Genomic DNA, 16,784 nt, shown 5'->3' on the forward strand with positions numbered 1-16,784 from the left:
TTCAGTAAGATGTACAGAAAAAAGCTGTAGTTTTGAGTTTAATACTCTGCAAACACTTAGAACAAAGTAATTATGCCCTTGAGTATTTATATCAAGAATAATCTTAGCTTAATGGATCCAACTAACTGCTTAATTACAAACATTGTAAAGAATCCTACAAGTAATGGCAGGAGATATTCATTCCCAAATTTTTCAGCACTGGATACCTTAATCCCATATAATACTCCTGAACACAAGGGATGTTTCAAATGCTGGAAATCTTGAGCAACACACACAAAATGCTGGAGGAGGCAGCTATTAAGGGGGAATAAACAGTTGACGTTTCAGACCGAGACCCTTAACACTCCCTGACTTTTTCTCCACTATGTTGACGACTGCCTTGGGGTTGCTTCCTGCTCCCATGCTGAACCCATCAATTTCACCACCTTGGCCTCTAGCTTCCACCCTGCCCTCAAATTTACTTGGTCTGTCCCTGACCCTTCTCTCCGCTTTCTTGATCTGTTTCCACCTCCGGAGACAGGCTATCCATTGACATCTTTTACAAACCTACTGATTCTCATAATTAATCTTTCCACCCTGTCACTCGTAAAAAAAAAAACTATTCCCTTGTTTCAGTTCACCCATCTGTTCCAGCCATTAGTTAAGAGTCCTGATGAAGGGTTTTCGGCCTGAAACATTGACTGTTCTATCCCCTCCATAGATGCTGCCTGGCCTTTTGAGTTCGTCCATTACTTTGTGGGCATTCTGTATAATATTCTTGTACTGGTTTAACAGGAAGCTTTAACAATTGACTGTTAAATTATTTGTTCCCTCTTCTATGTTGTTCCCTGGTATCCAACTTTGCAGCTCTAGTAAAATCCTTGTAACCCATTAAAATAAAACTGTATGCTACAGGCATACATTCTTTTCTGGTTGTAAATAGGCTGTCCAATCAAAGTTTCCATGGAATCAAGGCTCATATAAATATCTCACTGAGCAAGCTCATGAGATTTTTCAAATTAAATTCATACCTATGACATCTGCAAATATTCTGATTGATTGGCGTGGGAATGCCAGTAATTCCAGCTCATGATAGCTCTTTATCATTAATGTTTAAAAACTATAAACTAGAAGCTCCCTATTTTCTTTAAGGAGATAAACATGTTGCTAATTTAGGTTATTAGTTATTCATCCAAACCTACTGACATCAAATTACATTGTAATGTTTCAGCCAAATGCATTAACAGCATATTTTATCTATACTGAATAAAAGTGAGGCACCAAGAGCAAATGTTAATTTCATTGGCATCTGAGGTTCAGGCCTCCATAAACAATAGATCCACTCACATTATAAGAGACAGGATTACTGTACTGGTCACCTGAGTAATACCATCCACGTCTAGCACATAATCCAAGGCCTCACTGAACAGGATTACAGTGGGATAAAAACAGCCAGTTCTTGAAACACGTCGCTTTCAAAACCCAGAATGTTACTCTTCCCTAACACCACCCCCCCTCCCCACCATCTTAGATAATTACATTTTACCAGCAGCCAGGTGATAAACCTAGAGACATCTAATCTTTTTACAATTTTAGGAGGTTAATTATTTTCACCGCAAGTAAATGGAAGCATGAGAGTGCAGAGTTACCTCCAAATATTCTGTTTTATTCACTTAAGTAATTTCAAAATGCTTGATCCTCCAAGCCAAATGATTTTCATCAGTAATGTTGCTGACAGTGTCATTGATATGCTCAGATATTTCTCTTTGACATTTTGAAATAAGCATTAACCTAATTACTATAGACCAGAATAACTAACTAACCACTTGAAAGAACAGTTGGCAAATTTTGATAAAATCACATCAAGAATGTCATAATTTTCAGGGTATATACTTTCATTCTGTTTGATCTTAAAAACAACACAAATAAAGCAATCAATATAATGGCACATTTTCACCTGAGACATGACTTAAAGAACAATATATTTAGGTAAAGTGCAGCAGAATAAATGTTTACTTTACATTCTGAAATACGACACAGAACGTATTTTGATTTACATTTTACACATTCAGAATGCTGTTCTGGAAATCTGAATTTTTTAAAAAAAGATTTTGCTATTATTCTTTGAATGATTTTACTCAGTTGTATTTCATGTCTTTGACGCAATTTCCTTGTAATTTGTCACCCTGAATTGACTAATATCAAATGTACCTCCACCCTACTCAGCACCATCTTGAAGATCTATGGTCAATCAAGAAGACCAGTGAGGAATGTGGATCAGAAAATGATGGAATAAAAATAGAAAGTGCTAAGAATACTCAGGTCAGGCAGCAACTGTAGAAAGTAAACTGGTGTTAATGTTTCAGATCCATCACTTTTCACCAGAACTGGAAAAGTGACAAGACAAGTAAGGTTTGAGTTGCAGTGTTTGGGAGGGGAGCAGGTGGTGGAGAGATCAAGTATCATGTCTGTATTTGGGTCAACACCATATCAAAAGAAGAGAAACATGGACCTGGAACATCCTGACCTTCAGCCAGTCATCTGCGGTGCATTTGATCTCCTGCTCTGCTGAAAGTCTTAGCACTGAACATTTTGCATCCCTCAGCCTTATACCAAGGATAGCTGACACCTCAGGTCAACTCCACTTGTTTCAATCTTGATAAATATTTCAGGTTAGTGCTTCTTAACATATTTTACCTCAATGTTTCCAATTAATTTCTAGCACAGGTATTTCAAGTACATTTATTCTCTTTTAAATTATCCCATTTGAACAATTTAAACTTTTTAAAGACCATCAAGGCAATTCACAGGCAACCAATGCACACAAAATGCTGGAGGAACTCAGCAGGCCAGGCAGCATCTATGGAAAAGAATACAGTCGATGTTGCAGTCTGAGACCCTTCATCAGGGTCCTGCTAAAGGGTCTTGGCCTGAAATGTTGACTCTGTACTCTTTTCCATAGATGCTGCCTGGCCTGCTGATTTCTTCCAGCATTTTGTGTGCGTTCCTTGGATTTCCAGCATCTGCAGATTTTCTCTTGTTTGACTTCACAAGGCAAAGCCTGAGGATGGGGTCTACTCACCCCTCATGGACCACTGGGTTCCATGGGACAGCTATCAGAAGAATCCCACCTGACAAATAATATGGTAACAAGAATAATAGAGGGAAGTTTGGGGTGAGGGCAAGTAAGTTTCTTCGGTCTGCCTTGTGAAATGAAAATAGATCAGGCTATGCCTTAGGTAAAATGAAGTCAGATTTAAACGAGGTGTGGATTTCCTTGCAATTTTCATCTGCCTCTGGTGCATAATCAAAATTTGTTAATTAATGCAGCAAAGAAATTGTGAAGGGCTATTTGGAGCTTCTCAGTGCATTGCATCATCTATCCATAGTTAGAACTAGGCAGTAATGGATGTGATATTTCCATGGTTTAAAAGCTACTATCAACAGTAGAATACAATGGAGCCTATATATGATTCCCATAATGTTTTTTTTTAACTTTTGCAATTTCTTAACTCCACCCACAAAGGTTCAACATTCTCTGACTCTTTCTAAAGAAGTAATTCCATCTCTTGCCAACAGAGTCACACAAATATCTATGCCTGTCCTTTCGATAGATCCTCCCCAGGTTATGAATGCCTGACCAATGAACAGACCAAACATATGAATGAAAATTTGGGAGAAGAGCTGGATGGATTTGCCAGCTGCTGAGTGGGAACTTGGTTTGCAACCCTGCTGCAAGGTGTGATCACAATACATATACTATCTTCATACAGCAGGAAGAAAGAAAAAGTCCTCTATTCAATTCAGGGCATGGAATATGAAGAAGTGATTGCAGCTTTTAATTAAATCTGAATGGGTAAGTTAAATGCCTTAATTTTAACTACAGGTTGCTTTACATTTTTATTAAAAAAAATATTGCTAGATCTCTTCTGATGATTGCTCCACTCTCAGGAGTAGAACTTTGGGATATCCTGGGAGGATCTATTTATTGAAATATTCATTAAAAAATCTGGAAAACTAATTGTTTAGTAAGACACATTTTTACAAAATTACTAACTTTTCTGAGTTCCAGGATGGGATCAAAGGCAGATTATGTTTCATAAATATCCTAAAATAATTTGTCTAGAATTTCAACAGAAAACATTTTGACTCTATGAAAGCAGAGAAGCTATAGGAAGGTTCTGTATCTCAAAGCCAGGTACAGTGCTATGCAAAAGTTTGGGCACCCCGGTCAGAATTTCTGTTATTGTGAATAATTAAGTGAGTGGAAGATGAACAGATCTCCAAAAGTCATAAAGTTAAAGATAAAACATTCTTTTCAACATTTTAAGCAAGATTAGTGCATTATTTTTGTTTCGTACTATTTTAGAGTGGGGGGAGAAAAGGAAAGGAGCACCATGCAAAAGTTTGGGCACCCCAAGAGATTTGAGCTCTCAGATAACTTTTACCAAGGTCTCAGACCTTAATTAGCTTGTTAGGGCTATGGCTTGTTCACAGTCATTGTTAGGAAAGGCCAGGTGATGCAAATTTCAAAGCTTTATAAATACCCTGACTCCTCAAACATTGTCCCAACAATCAGCAGCCATGGGTTACTCTAAGCAGCTGCCTAGCACTCTGAAAATTAAAATAAATGATGCCCACAAAGCAGGAGAAGGCTTTAAGATAGCAAAGCATTTTCATGTAGCCGTTTCCTCAGTTTGTAATGTCATTAAGAAATGGCAATTAGCAGGAATGGTGGAGGTCAAGTTGAGGTCTGTAAGACCAAGAAAACTTTCTGAGAGAACTGCTCATAGGATTGCTAGAAAGGCAAATCAAAACCTCCGTTTGACTACAAAAGACCTTCAGGAGGATTTAACTGACTCTGGAGTGGTGGTGCACTGTTCTACTGTGCAGTGACACCTGCACAAACTTGACCTTCGTGGAAGAGTCATCAAAAGAAAACTTTTCCTGTGTCCTCACCACAAAATTCATTGTCAAAAGTTTGCAAAGGAACATCTAAACAAGTCTGATGCACTTTGGAAACAAGTCCTGTGGACTGATGAAGTTAAAATAGAACATTTTGGCTATGTTCTATTTTGGTATGTTTGGAGAAAAAAGGATGCAGAATTTCATGAAAAGAAACCTCTCCAACTAATCAGCACGGGGTGGATCAATCGTGCTTTGGGCTTGTATTGCAGCCAGTGGCACTGGGAGCATTTCACTGGTAGAGGGATGAATTAATTCAATTAAATACCAGCAAATTCTGGAAGCAAACATTGCATCGTCTGTAAAAAAAAAGCTGAAGATGAAAAGAGATTATTCTACAATAGGATAATGATCGTAAACACACCTCAAAATCCACAATGGACTTACCCAAGAGGCGCAAGCTGAAGATTTTGCCATGGCCCTCACAGTTAACCTAAACATCATCAAAAATCTGTGGACAGACCTCAAAAGAGCAATGCATGTGAGATGGCCCAAGAACCTCACAGAACTAGAAGCCTTTTGCAAGGAGGAATGGGCAAAAATCCCCCAAACAAGAATTGAAGGACTCTTAGCTGGCTACAGAAAGCATTTACAAGCTGTGATACTTGCCAAGGGGGGTGTTACTAAGTACTGCTCAAACTTTTGCTTCGGGCCCTTTTCCTTTTTTGTTATTTTGAAACTGTAAAAGATGGAAATAAAAAAGTAATCTTGCTTAAAATATTTAAGAAATGTGTCAATAACTTTATGCCTTTTGGAAATCAGGTCATCTTTTACTCACTTAGCTATTCACAGTAACAGAAATTTTGACCAGGGGTGCCTAAACTTTTGCATACCACTGCATACTGAGAGTTATAATGTGTTGAACCCTTGGAATTATAAGAATTTACATCACAAGAACTCAAGTGAAAAGGATTGCAAATAGGCCACTTGGCTACTTGACAAGTCTTTTCTGACATTCAATACTCCAGCCCTCAACTCCTCTGTGCCAGATCCCCTTAGAACTCTTGTGCTCTGATTTTTCAAACAAAAGTCTTCCACTTTGAATACTTCTAATGAACTAGACTCCACAATGAATTCCAAAGATTCACAATTCTGCAAGAAGGGATTTCTACATTCAGTTTTAAATGGCCAGCCTTTTTAGTTTTTGGAATGTCTCCTTATTCAACATTCTTCCATTGGTGAATATATCCCAATATCTACCTGTCAAGACCCCATAGGAGCTTATATGTTTCCCTTATTCTTCTAAACTCCAAGGAATACCAATATAGCCTTTAGTTTTAGGACAATTGTCTCATACCAGGAAATGGCCTGGCGGATCTCTTTTGAACTGACTGCAATTATATTATCCTTTCTTCGTTAAGGGGATCAAAATAGTGCACCGTTTTTCAGGTGTGTCCTCACCAACATCTTCTTTAATTGCAACAATCCTTCTCTATTTCTAAACACCAACTCCTGCAATAAAAGTCAATATGTCATTTGCTTTCCTAATTGCACTTTATTCTTATGCTAGTCTTTTGTGATTTCTGCACAAGGACACCTACATCCCTCTGTACTTCACTCATTTGTGGTACTTCTCCATTTAGATAATAAACAGCCTTTTGATTTCTCTTACCAAAGTGCAGGACCTCGCACTTGCTCACATTAAACTCCATTGGCCAATTTACTCAACCCATCTATGTCCCACCGCAGAGTCCGAATATCCTCATCAAAACTTGCTCTCCAATCTGCATTAAGTGGCCAAATGATCAGACAGACCTGTATATTAATGCAAATATCTGTCCCGCGATCTGAATTTAAGTTCAGGGGTGACTGTGCCTTTGCTGTTGCAGCCCCTAGACTGTGGAACAGCATTCCCCTCCCTATCAGATCTGACCTCTCCACTGACTCTTAAGTCCAGGCTCAAAACTTACTTTTATTCTCTAGCATTTGAATCTTCCTGATGTGGCTGATTTTTGGCTTGTGCCTAGGCTCATGGTGTTGTTGATTTTGTGCCCATAAGCTGAGTGCCTTGAAGTTTATATCTGTGTTTCTTGTACTTGTGATTTTAGCTACCTGTTATGGTTTGTACAGCACTTTGGTCAAAATGGGTTGTTTTTAAATGTGTGTTATAAATAAATTTGACTTGACCTGACTTGGTCCAATCAGCCAATCATATGGCAGCACGCAAACAGGATCAACAGCATCAGTTGTTGCTCAGATTAATGGTGAAGAAATATGATCTAAGTGACTTTGACCATGGTGTAATTGTTGGTGCCAGGTGGGGTTGAGTATTTCAGAAACTGCTGTTCTCCTTGAATTTTCACACAACAGTCTCTAGAGCCTACAGAGAATGATGGGGAAAACAAAAAAAAAATCCAGTAAGCAGCAGTTCTGTGGGTGAAAACGCCTTGTTAATGAGCGCGGTCAGAGGAAAATCGCCAGACTGATTCAAGCCGATGGGAAGGCAAGAGTAACTCAAATAACCATGTGTTACAACAGTGGTGTATAGAAGAACACAACGCATCAGCCCTTGAAGTGAATGGGCTACAGCAAGAGACGACCATGAACATACACTTAGTGAGTTTATTTTCATGTCCTGGGCAAACTTGGACTCATTCAAGCACAGTTTTGTCATTGTCAGACTAACCATTTCATTGTTTATTTCCCATTGCTTGCCCTTTGACCCCAACCACAAAACAATTACCCTTTCATCTTATCATCAAGCTTTCTGTTCCATTTATTCACAATTCTTTCCTTTTGTCTCTCTAGTAATAACATACATTCAACTGCCTACTTCTAGAAAAATCTACCTCTGTGACCCTACTTATGTATGAAAAATGCACATCCAGGAATTTCAAGTTGTTATTCCATTTATTCTCCATCCAATTACATATCAAAATATTGCATTAGGTGTGCGATTAAGGCCAGAAAGACTGCTGAACAATGCAATAATCATCATAATTAGTCTAGAAGATTAAGTCACATGGGATCCATGTTTGTCTGGATTCAAAATTGGCTTAGCTGTAGATGGCAGAGCATTGTGGCAGAGAATGCTTTTCTGATTGGAGGTCTATGACTAGTGGTGTTCTGCAAGAAAAGGTGTTTGGACCTCTCTTGCTTGCATGTGTATCCATATAAATGATTTGGATGAAAATCTTCAGTGAGTTTGCAGATAGTTGGGAATTGTGGATAAATGGAAGGTTGTCAAAGGACACAGCAGGATATAGATCAGTTAGAAATTTGGAAGGAGAAATGGCAGATTGAGTGTAATCGGAACAAGGGTGAGGTGAGTGCAATTTGTGAGGGCAAAAACAAGAGGGAACTAGGAAGGATTGATGTCAAGTCAAGTCACTTTTATTGTCATTTCGACCAGAACTGCCATGTACATAGTAAAACTTAGACAACATTTTTCAGGACCACGGTGTTACATGACACAGTACAAAAACTAGACTGAACTATGTAAAAAAAAACAACTACACTAGACTACAGACCTACCCAGGACTGCATAAAGTGCACAAAACAGTGCAGGCATTACAATAAACAGGAATATTGGAGTGTTAATCCTCAACTTTCTCAGAGAGGCAAAACAAGTGAACAGGGTGATAAAGAAGGTGTACAACATATTTGCCCTAATCAGAAGGAACACTGAAAATGAAAGTTGGCAAGTCAAGGTGCAAAGGTATAAAACTTAGGTTAGGCTATATTTTAAGTATTGTATGCAGTTCTGTCAGAAAGGTGGATGCTTTAAGAGGATGCAGATGACATTCATCTGCATATTGCCTGGAATGGAGGGTATTAACCATAACATTGGGCAACTTGGATTATTTTGTAAGAAGTGGTAGAGGCTAAAGGGTGATCTAATAGAAGTACATAGAATTTTGAGAGGCACAGAAATCTTTTTCTAGGGTACAAATATCAAACCCTGAAGGACAAAGGTTGGAAACAAAAGATAGTTAGTCTTAAAGGAGACAAGTTATTTTCCTAAACATGGAGGGTGATGCCATTTGAAATGTGCTACCAGGATTGAGTACTTAGGCACATATATAGCTAGGGCACCTAAGACTTTTGCACAGTACTATATTTGACAAAGTAGAGTGGAAAGTAAGTTTTTATATCTGGCAGGAGGAAAGGAAGTTGGGAATGACGAGGGTGGAGTGCCATGGGAGGGCTGTGGGGCAGGTAGCAGAGGAGGAGTGACAGGATGTTGGGGGATGGGGTGTGGCACGGATGTTTTTATACCCATCCCTGAGACACCAGGCAAAGTAATTTTATTCCAAACAATTAGTTTATTGATCATTACAGAATGCTTGTCTGATATTTTCCCATCTCTCTTGCTCTCTTCCCTTTTTCCCAACCATGATTCCCCTTGCCCTGCCCCCTTCCCACTCTCAGTCCACAATAGAAACCCATATAAAAATTTGTAAGAAGATCATCTCTCACATATGTAATGAAATATGTTTGTTTTTGTGCCAGCAGTACAGTGCAATACATAAAATTACAGTACTGTGCAAAAATCTTAGACACTCTAGATATACATACATGGGTATGTGCCAAAATGTTTTGGGTAGTACTATGATAGCAACATTTAGAGGCGTTTAGACATATGTACTGGCATGGAATAGAAAGGTATGGACCTTGCAGAGACAGTTAGGTTTAGTTAGGAATACACGATGGGCAAAAGGACCAGTACCTGTACTGGATTTTTTTTAATAGAACATAGAACAGCACAGCATAATACAGGGCCTTCGGAAAATTATGTTATGTTGACCTTTTAACCTACTGCAAAATCAATCTAACTTTCACCTCCCACATAGCCTTCTATCGTTCTTTCATCCATATTCTAAAAAGCATTTCAGCAACCTATTAATTTTGAAGGAAATATAAAATTATTCCAATTTACTTTATACAGTTATACTTCTACCTTAAAGTCTTTTACATGTAATTGTACCCAGATAAAAGAGCATTTCCCTTGCATGGGATTTTTAATAGCAGCAAAGAATAATCAACAATTTCCAGCTGTTGTAAAGTTCATACCATTGCTGAGGGTGCCAGTCTGTAACGTAGTCTGCAGTCCACCTCCTATTCCTCCGTAACCACGGTAACTGTAATTCAGTCCTCCATTGATGTACATCTGATCCTGTGAGTAAGAAGCAGCTGGCAGTGCATAAGTGGTGTGCGCGAGCTGGGCCGCCTCCCTGGCTTGTTGAGTGTGTTTATCTAGTGCAATAGGTTCATCCTACAGCGAAACAAAAGAGCAAACTAAAATCAACAAACCTTGGGTCCTATGTACACATTTAACAGGACACAATTTGTTCTGCATTTCCAACCTACCAGTAATTTGTTCATGCAGCCTTTGCTGTTTATTTTCTTTCCTGTGTACTTCAAATCTATGCACTTTTTCCTACTTAATAAACACATTTTCCACCTTTAAGTAGCTGCTGTGCAAAACTGTCCATAACTTGAATATATTGCCATTAGTCAATTTATATCCACTCTGGAGAAGCAGGCTGAAATCTGTACTCAATGATATATGCGTCAAGTACCCAGCGTCAACAGAAACATACCACAACTTACTGCCAAGCTAAGTGCACCAGACTGTAGTGTCAGTGAGAACTCTCTAGACCGTGCATCCAACAAAAATGAATTTTCTTAGGATAAACATTCAAATATTAAACACAGCTGAAACATGCAGCAGAAAAATTTAACACTCTCCATTTAACACAGCAACCATTCAATCTCAAACTCGGTTTCATTGTGCATAAAGATTTGCTTTCCTCGCAACAGGATACACATCTCACTTAATAGTCCCATCAAAACAAAACTATTCTATCCATAATTGTTCTACTCTAATTCTTCTAATGAATTATTACTTCCTCAATATCTTGCTGAGATGCATCGCAAATAACATTTTTATACAGTTAGTCTACTTGGAAAGGATTGACAATCTGATGTGATTAAAATAATTTTAGATTTTAGAACAGTCTTGAGTTCACTGGATTTTGTTGCTGAGGACTGAATAAGCTTCTCAGAGGATCTTGCACACCACTTGAGGGTTTTGCTGATAAAACATTAACCTTAAATTTTATCTAAATTGTGAGTTACAAGACCACAGGCAAGAGATTATTTTTTTCCTTTAAGTTGTGAGGATGCAGATTTGTCAGCTCCATGAATGCCCAGCTGTAGTATCTTTTATTGGCTTTTGCAAGCTGTTGTATCATCCGTGTATATTTTTCCTGGCCTTCAGTGCTAAGCACCATTCTTTATCTGAGGGAGGGAGGAGTGGGAAGAGTTCAGGCTCACTGATTTCCATATGTGCTCTTTGTCGAGAGCCTAACTTCCACTCATGCATGCATGTCAAGGCTTATAAATTAGTGTTGCTGATGTTAGCAGATGAACGATTAGCACATCCATATAACCTTCCCCTTTCTAAATTAAAGTGGGCATTTAAAAGGGTAAAATGAACATATTACTAACAATATGATAGCATTGGAACAAAGGTAAGCTATTCAGCTCTCTGTCACATTATTCCATTCAATGGAATCACAAATGACTTGTACTCCAGCCTTACTGCATTTTGCCCTACCCCAATCACAGAGAAGTACAACACAGAAATCGGCCATTTGGCCCAACTCAACTAGTCCATGTCAAAACCGTTTAAGCTACCTATTCTCATCGACCTACACTGGGACCACAGCCCTTCATATCCCTACTATCCATGTACATATCCAAACTTTTCTTAAACATTGAAATGAAGCTTGTGTGTACTCCTTGTGCTGATAGCTCATTCCACACTCTCACAAACCTCAGTGAAAGGTTTCATAGAAAATCTACAACACAATACAGGCCCTTCGGCCCACATTGCTGTGCCGAACATATCCTTACCATTGAAATTAGATAGGGTTACCTATAGACCTCTATTTTTTTAAGCTCTATGTACCTATCCAGGAGTCTCTTAAAGGACCCTATCATATCCGCCTCCACCATCGTCGCTGGCAGCATATTCCACGCACTCACCACTCTTAGTGTAAAAAAAAACTTGTGTCTGATATCACCTCTGTGCACCGTAAAACTGCCCTCTCATGCTCGCCATTTCAGCCCTGGGAAAAAGCCCCTATCCAGATGATCAATGCCTCTCATCATCTTATACACCTCTATCAGGTCACCTCTCATCCTCCATCTCTCCAAGAAGAAGAGGCCGAGTTCACTCAACCTATTCTCATAAGGCATGCTCCCCAATCCAGGAAACATCCTTGTAAATCTCCTCTGCACCCTTTCTATGGTTTCTACATCCTTCCTGTAGTAAGGCGACCAGAACTGAGCACAGTGCTCCAAATGGGGTCTGACCAGGGTCTTATATAGCTGTAACATTACCTCTCAGCTCTTAAACTCAATCCCACAGTTGATGAAAGCCTTCTTAACCACACAGTCAACCCGCACAGCAGCTTTGAGTATCCTATGGACTCGGACCTCTGATCCTTCACACTGCCAAGACTCTTAGCATTAATTCTATATTCTGCTATCATATCTGACCTATCAAAATGAACTACCTCACACTTAACTGGGTTGAACTCCATCTGCTACTGCTCAGCCCTAGTTTTGCATCCTACCAATGTCCCGATGTAACCTCTGACAGCCCTCCACACTATCTACAACAATCTCAACCTTGTAGGGCTTGTAAGACATGACCTGCCTTTGACAAGATGATGCTGACTATTCCTAATCATATTATGCCTCTCCACATGTTCATAAGTCCTGCATCTCAGGATCTTCTCCATCAACTTACCAATCACTGAAATAAGACTCACTGGTCTATAATTTCCTGGGCTATGTCTACTCCCTTTCTTGAATAAGGGAACAACATTTGCAACCCTCCAATCCTCTGGAACCTCTCCCATCCCCATTGTTGATGCAAAGATCATTGTCAGAGGCTTAGCAATCTCCTCCCTCACCTCCCACAGTAGCCTGGTGACATATCCAACTTGATGCTTTCCAAAAGCTCCAGCACATCCTCTTCCTTAATATCTACATTCTCAAGCTTTTCAGTCCACTGTAGTCATCCCTACAATCACCAAGATCCTTTTCCGTCATGAATGCTGAAGCAAAGTATTCATTAAGTACTCCTGCTACCTCCTCCGACCCCATACACACTTTTCCACTGTCACACTTGATTGGTCCTATTCTCTCACATCTTATCCTCTTGCTCTTCACATACTTGTAGAATGCCTTGGTGTTTTCCTTCATCCTGCTCACCAAGGCCTTCTCATGGCCCTTTCTGACTCTACTAATTTCATTCTTAAGTTCCTTCCTGCTAGCCTTATTATCTTTTAGATCTCTATCATTACCTAACTTTTTTGAACCTTTCATAAGCTTTTCTTTTCTTCTTGACTAGACTTTCAACAGCCTTTGTACACCCCGGTTCCTGTACCCTACCATCCTTTCCCTGTCTCATTGGAACAAATCTATGCAGAACACCAGGCACATATCCCCCAAACATTTGCCACATTTCCTCCGTGCATTTTTCTGAGAACATCTGTTCCCAATTTATGCTTCCAAGTTCCTGCCTGATAGCTTATTATTTCCCCTTACTCCAATTAAATGCTTTTGTAACTTGTCTGTTCCTAACCCTCTCCACCCCATCTGAATACCTTGCTCTAGGGAGATGCCAATCAATATTTGGGAAATTAAAATCTCTCATCACGACAACTCTGTTATTATTACACCTTTCCAGAATCTGTTTCCCTATCTGCTCCTCGATATCCCTGTTTCTATTGGGCGGACTATAAAAAACACCCAGTAAAGTTATTGACCCCTGCCTGTTCCTAATCTCCACCCACAGAGACTCTGTAGACAATCCCTCCATGACTTCCTCCATTTCTGCAGCTGTGACACTATCTCTGATTGGCAGTGCCATGCCCCCACCTCTTTTGCCTCCCTCCCTGTCCTTTCTGAAACAACTAAAGCCTGGCACTTTAAGTAACCATTCCTGCCTCTGAGCCATTCAAGTCTCTGTAATGGGCACAACATCATAGCTCCAAGTACTGATCCATGCTCCAAGCTCATCCACTTTGTGCATGATACTCCTTGCATTAAAAAGTTTCACCTCATTGCCCTTAAACTTCTCACCTTTCACCCTTAAGCCATGACCTCTATTTTTTAGTCTCATGCAACCTCAGTGAAAAAAGCCTGCTTGCATTTACCCTATTTATACCTCCCTCTTCATTTTGTATATTTCTATCAGATTTCCTCACAATCTTCTACGTTCTAAAGAATACAGTCCTCCTAATCAATATTTACTTACAACTCAGGTCCTACAGACCTGGCAACGTCCTTGTGAATTTTCTCTGCACCCTTTCAATCTTGTTTACATCTTTCCTGTAGGTAGGTAACCAGAACTGCACACAATACTCCAAATTAGGCCTCACCAATGTCTTATACAACTTCAACATAACATCCTGTCTTCTGTGGGAGTGATGCTCAATGGCAACTCCTTCCAGTTCATCGGTGAAAGCAGCCTTATTTCTACCTTTGATGTCTCTCTTTCTCTAGTTCATGGTGGATGGGGTTCTGTTGAAGATCCTGACCTGGAGTTACAATGAAACTTCTGCTTTTTGCAGTGACGGGCCCCACTCCTGGGGGCTCATGACTGGCCGGTTTTCGAAGTCCGTGGCCTAGAAGATGAGTGCAGCTCGGGGTGCTGAGACTTCATGACCCTGTGGATGGGCTGATTCTATACTGGTGTCACTGACTGAAGTGTCGTGGGAGAGCCTGGAATATCGGCAGCAGCGGATCAACTGTCAGGGGCTCTGTATTGACTGAACTCTCTCTCTCTCTCTCTCCCTCTCTCCCTCTCTCCCTCCCTCTCTCCCTCCCCCCTTGGGAAATAAAAGCAGCACAACAAATTTCATCATAAATTAGTGAGTTGTTCTGTTATGTCACCTCTCTCACTGTGAATGGGCATACCTCTTTTTCTCTTTATTGGGGAGAAACAGAGAGCCTGTGGTATGTCGAATTGTCGGGTGAGTGATTAGTTTTTGCGTACTGTAGATCATGGTCTTTCTTGGGGGTTTTACTATTGCTTGCTTGGTGAGTGGAGGGTGCTGATTTTTTTTGCGGAGTGGGTGGGGGTCGTTGTTTTGATGCTGCTTGTGCGGGGGAGTGTGGTGGGCTTTGGGGTTCTAACATCTTAAACTGTCACATTCTTTTGGGCACTCTTCTGTTTTTGTGGATGTCTGCAAAGAATAAGAGTTTCAGTTTGTATATTGTATACATTTCTCTGATATTAAATGAAGCTATTCAACTATTCAATATATTGATTTATGAAGGCCAACGTGCCAGGAGCATATTTGTTTTGATATCCTTGGCCGGCACAAATTGATATTAGGTCTTCAATTTTTCCAAGAGTATACAAGAATATTGTAAGCATTCATTTATCTGAATACTGTTTGTTGATTTCTGCTGTGCACTAAGTGGCTTTCAAGCTTTCCTACAAAGCAGTGAATACACTTGAAGTAATTGTTTCTAAGCTACCTGAAATATCTGAAGATGTGAAAGATAAAGTAAAGCTTTTATAGTATTACAGAATTGTTCATGGTCCACATGGCTGTCTCGTAAACAGCAATAATATAATGTACAATCACAAGGGCAAGAACATTGATCTCGAACTTCTGGTAGTTGCCCCCCCTTTCATCATTTCCCATTCTTGTTTCCCTCTCACACCTTCTCTCCTTATCTGCCCATCAGCACTCTCTGATGCTCCTCCCTTTCCCTTTCTTCCATAGTCTTCTCCCCTTTCCAGTCTGATTCCCCTTTCTCCAGCCCTTTATCTCTTTCATCAATCAACTTCCCAGCTCTTTACTTCACCCCCCTCCCAGTTTCACCTATCACCTGCCACCATGTACTTCTTCCTCCCCTCTTAGTCTTAGTCTGACTCTTCTTAGTCTTCCTCCCCATCTTAGTCTGACTCCTTCCCCCTGTCTTTACAGTCCTGATGATGGGTCTCGGCCCAAAATGTCGACTGTTTAGTCGTTTCAATAGATACTGCCTGGCCTGCTGCGTTTGTCCAGGATTTTGTGTGTGTTGCACCACAAAGAAATTTCTTTGTTTCTGCAAACCAGGGGAATCTGTACCCTCTTAATTCTATTAAGCAGCTCCAGGAAAAGAAGATTCATATACTCCGCTTTATTCTATATTCCCAAAGATTGCAGGTTAATTCAGAAAAGTCAGGCGCAAAACTTTCATAATGTAACATTATATAAAATTTTTGCTGAGAATAACTTTATTGTCCAGAGTTTATGTTTAATTGCTTGTTTATTTTAAATCTTTTCAAAATTGTAACCTCAGCCAAAGAAATCAAAAGCATTTTTGGTTATGAACCATCAAAAGCAATTATCTCTGCATTAAGGTTTAAAAACCATGAAGCAGAATGAAAGATGTAGCAGTGCTGTTATTTCCATAATTTCAAAGTTATAATTATTATGAGATTAAGTCTCATATCAGAATTTCAATACAAAAATGTTACTACAGTAAATACATGTGCATCCTTCCTGATTGCTGATATTGGATTTTATTAAAATTAGTATGTATCTGTTTTTCTGTCAGGCTGTTATGTTTTCTGCAGAATGCTTTGTAAAACAGAAGTGTACAACTGAATTTCATAAACAAGAGTCCAATGTGCTTATGTTATTTAGTGCATGGGACTGAGAACCAATTTCTACACCAGTCCAATGTTCTCTTTCAAAAGATTAGCTAGTCATCCTTTATTGACTGGTTGTGGGAGCTTGCCATACATCATTTGTATAAAGCAACTATCATCTCAATGGACTCAATTTATTAGCATTATGGTGATTTTTGGAAATGAGTTT

The 16,784-nt window shown here is 39.6% G+C and overlaps 1 protein-coding gene across 5 annotated transcripts in view; it reads right to left on the bottom strand.

Moving 5' to 3' along the window:
• Positions 1-16,784, bottom strand: part of LOC132399855 (nucleolar protein 4-like) — a 338,547-nt gene that overhangs the window by 15,470 nt on the left and 306,293 nt on the right. For 4 of the 5 annotated variants that reach the window (XM_059980691.1, XM_059980692.1, XM_059980690.1 and 1 more), the window contains one exon: positions 9,958-10,159. The exons of the other annotated variant lie outside the window; for it this stretch is intronic. In XM_059980691.1, the coding sequence (XP_059836674.1) occupies positions 9,958-10,159 (202 nt within the window). The remainder of the gene's footprint in view (positions 1-9,957; positions 10,160-16,784) is intronic. 5 annotated transcript variants of the gene reach the window in all.

Source organism: Hypanus sabinus, chromosome 9 (assembly GCF_030144855.1).
Source record: "Hypanus sabinus isolate sHypSab1 chromosome 9, sHypSab1.hap1, whole genome shotgun sequence".
NCBI lineage: Eukaryota > Metazoa > Chordata > Chondrichthyes > Myliobatiformes > Dasyatidae > Hypanus > Hypanus sabinus.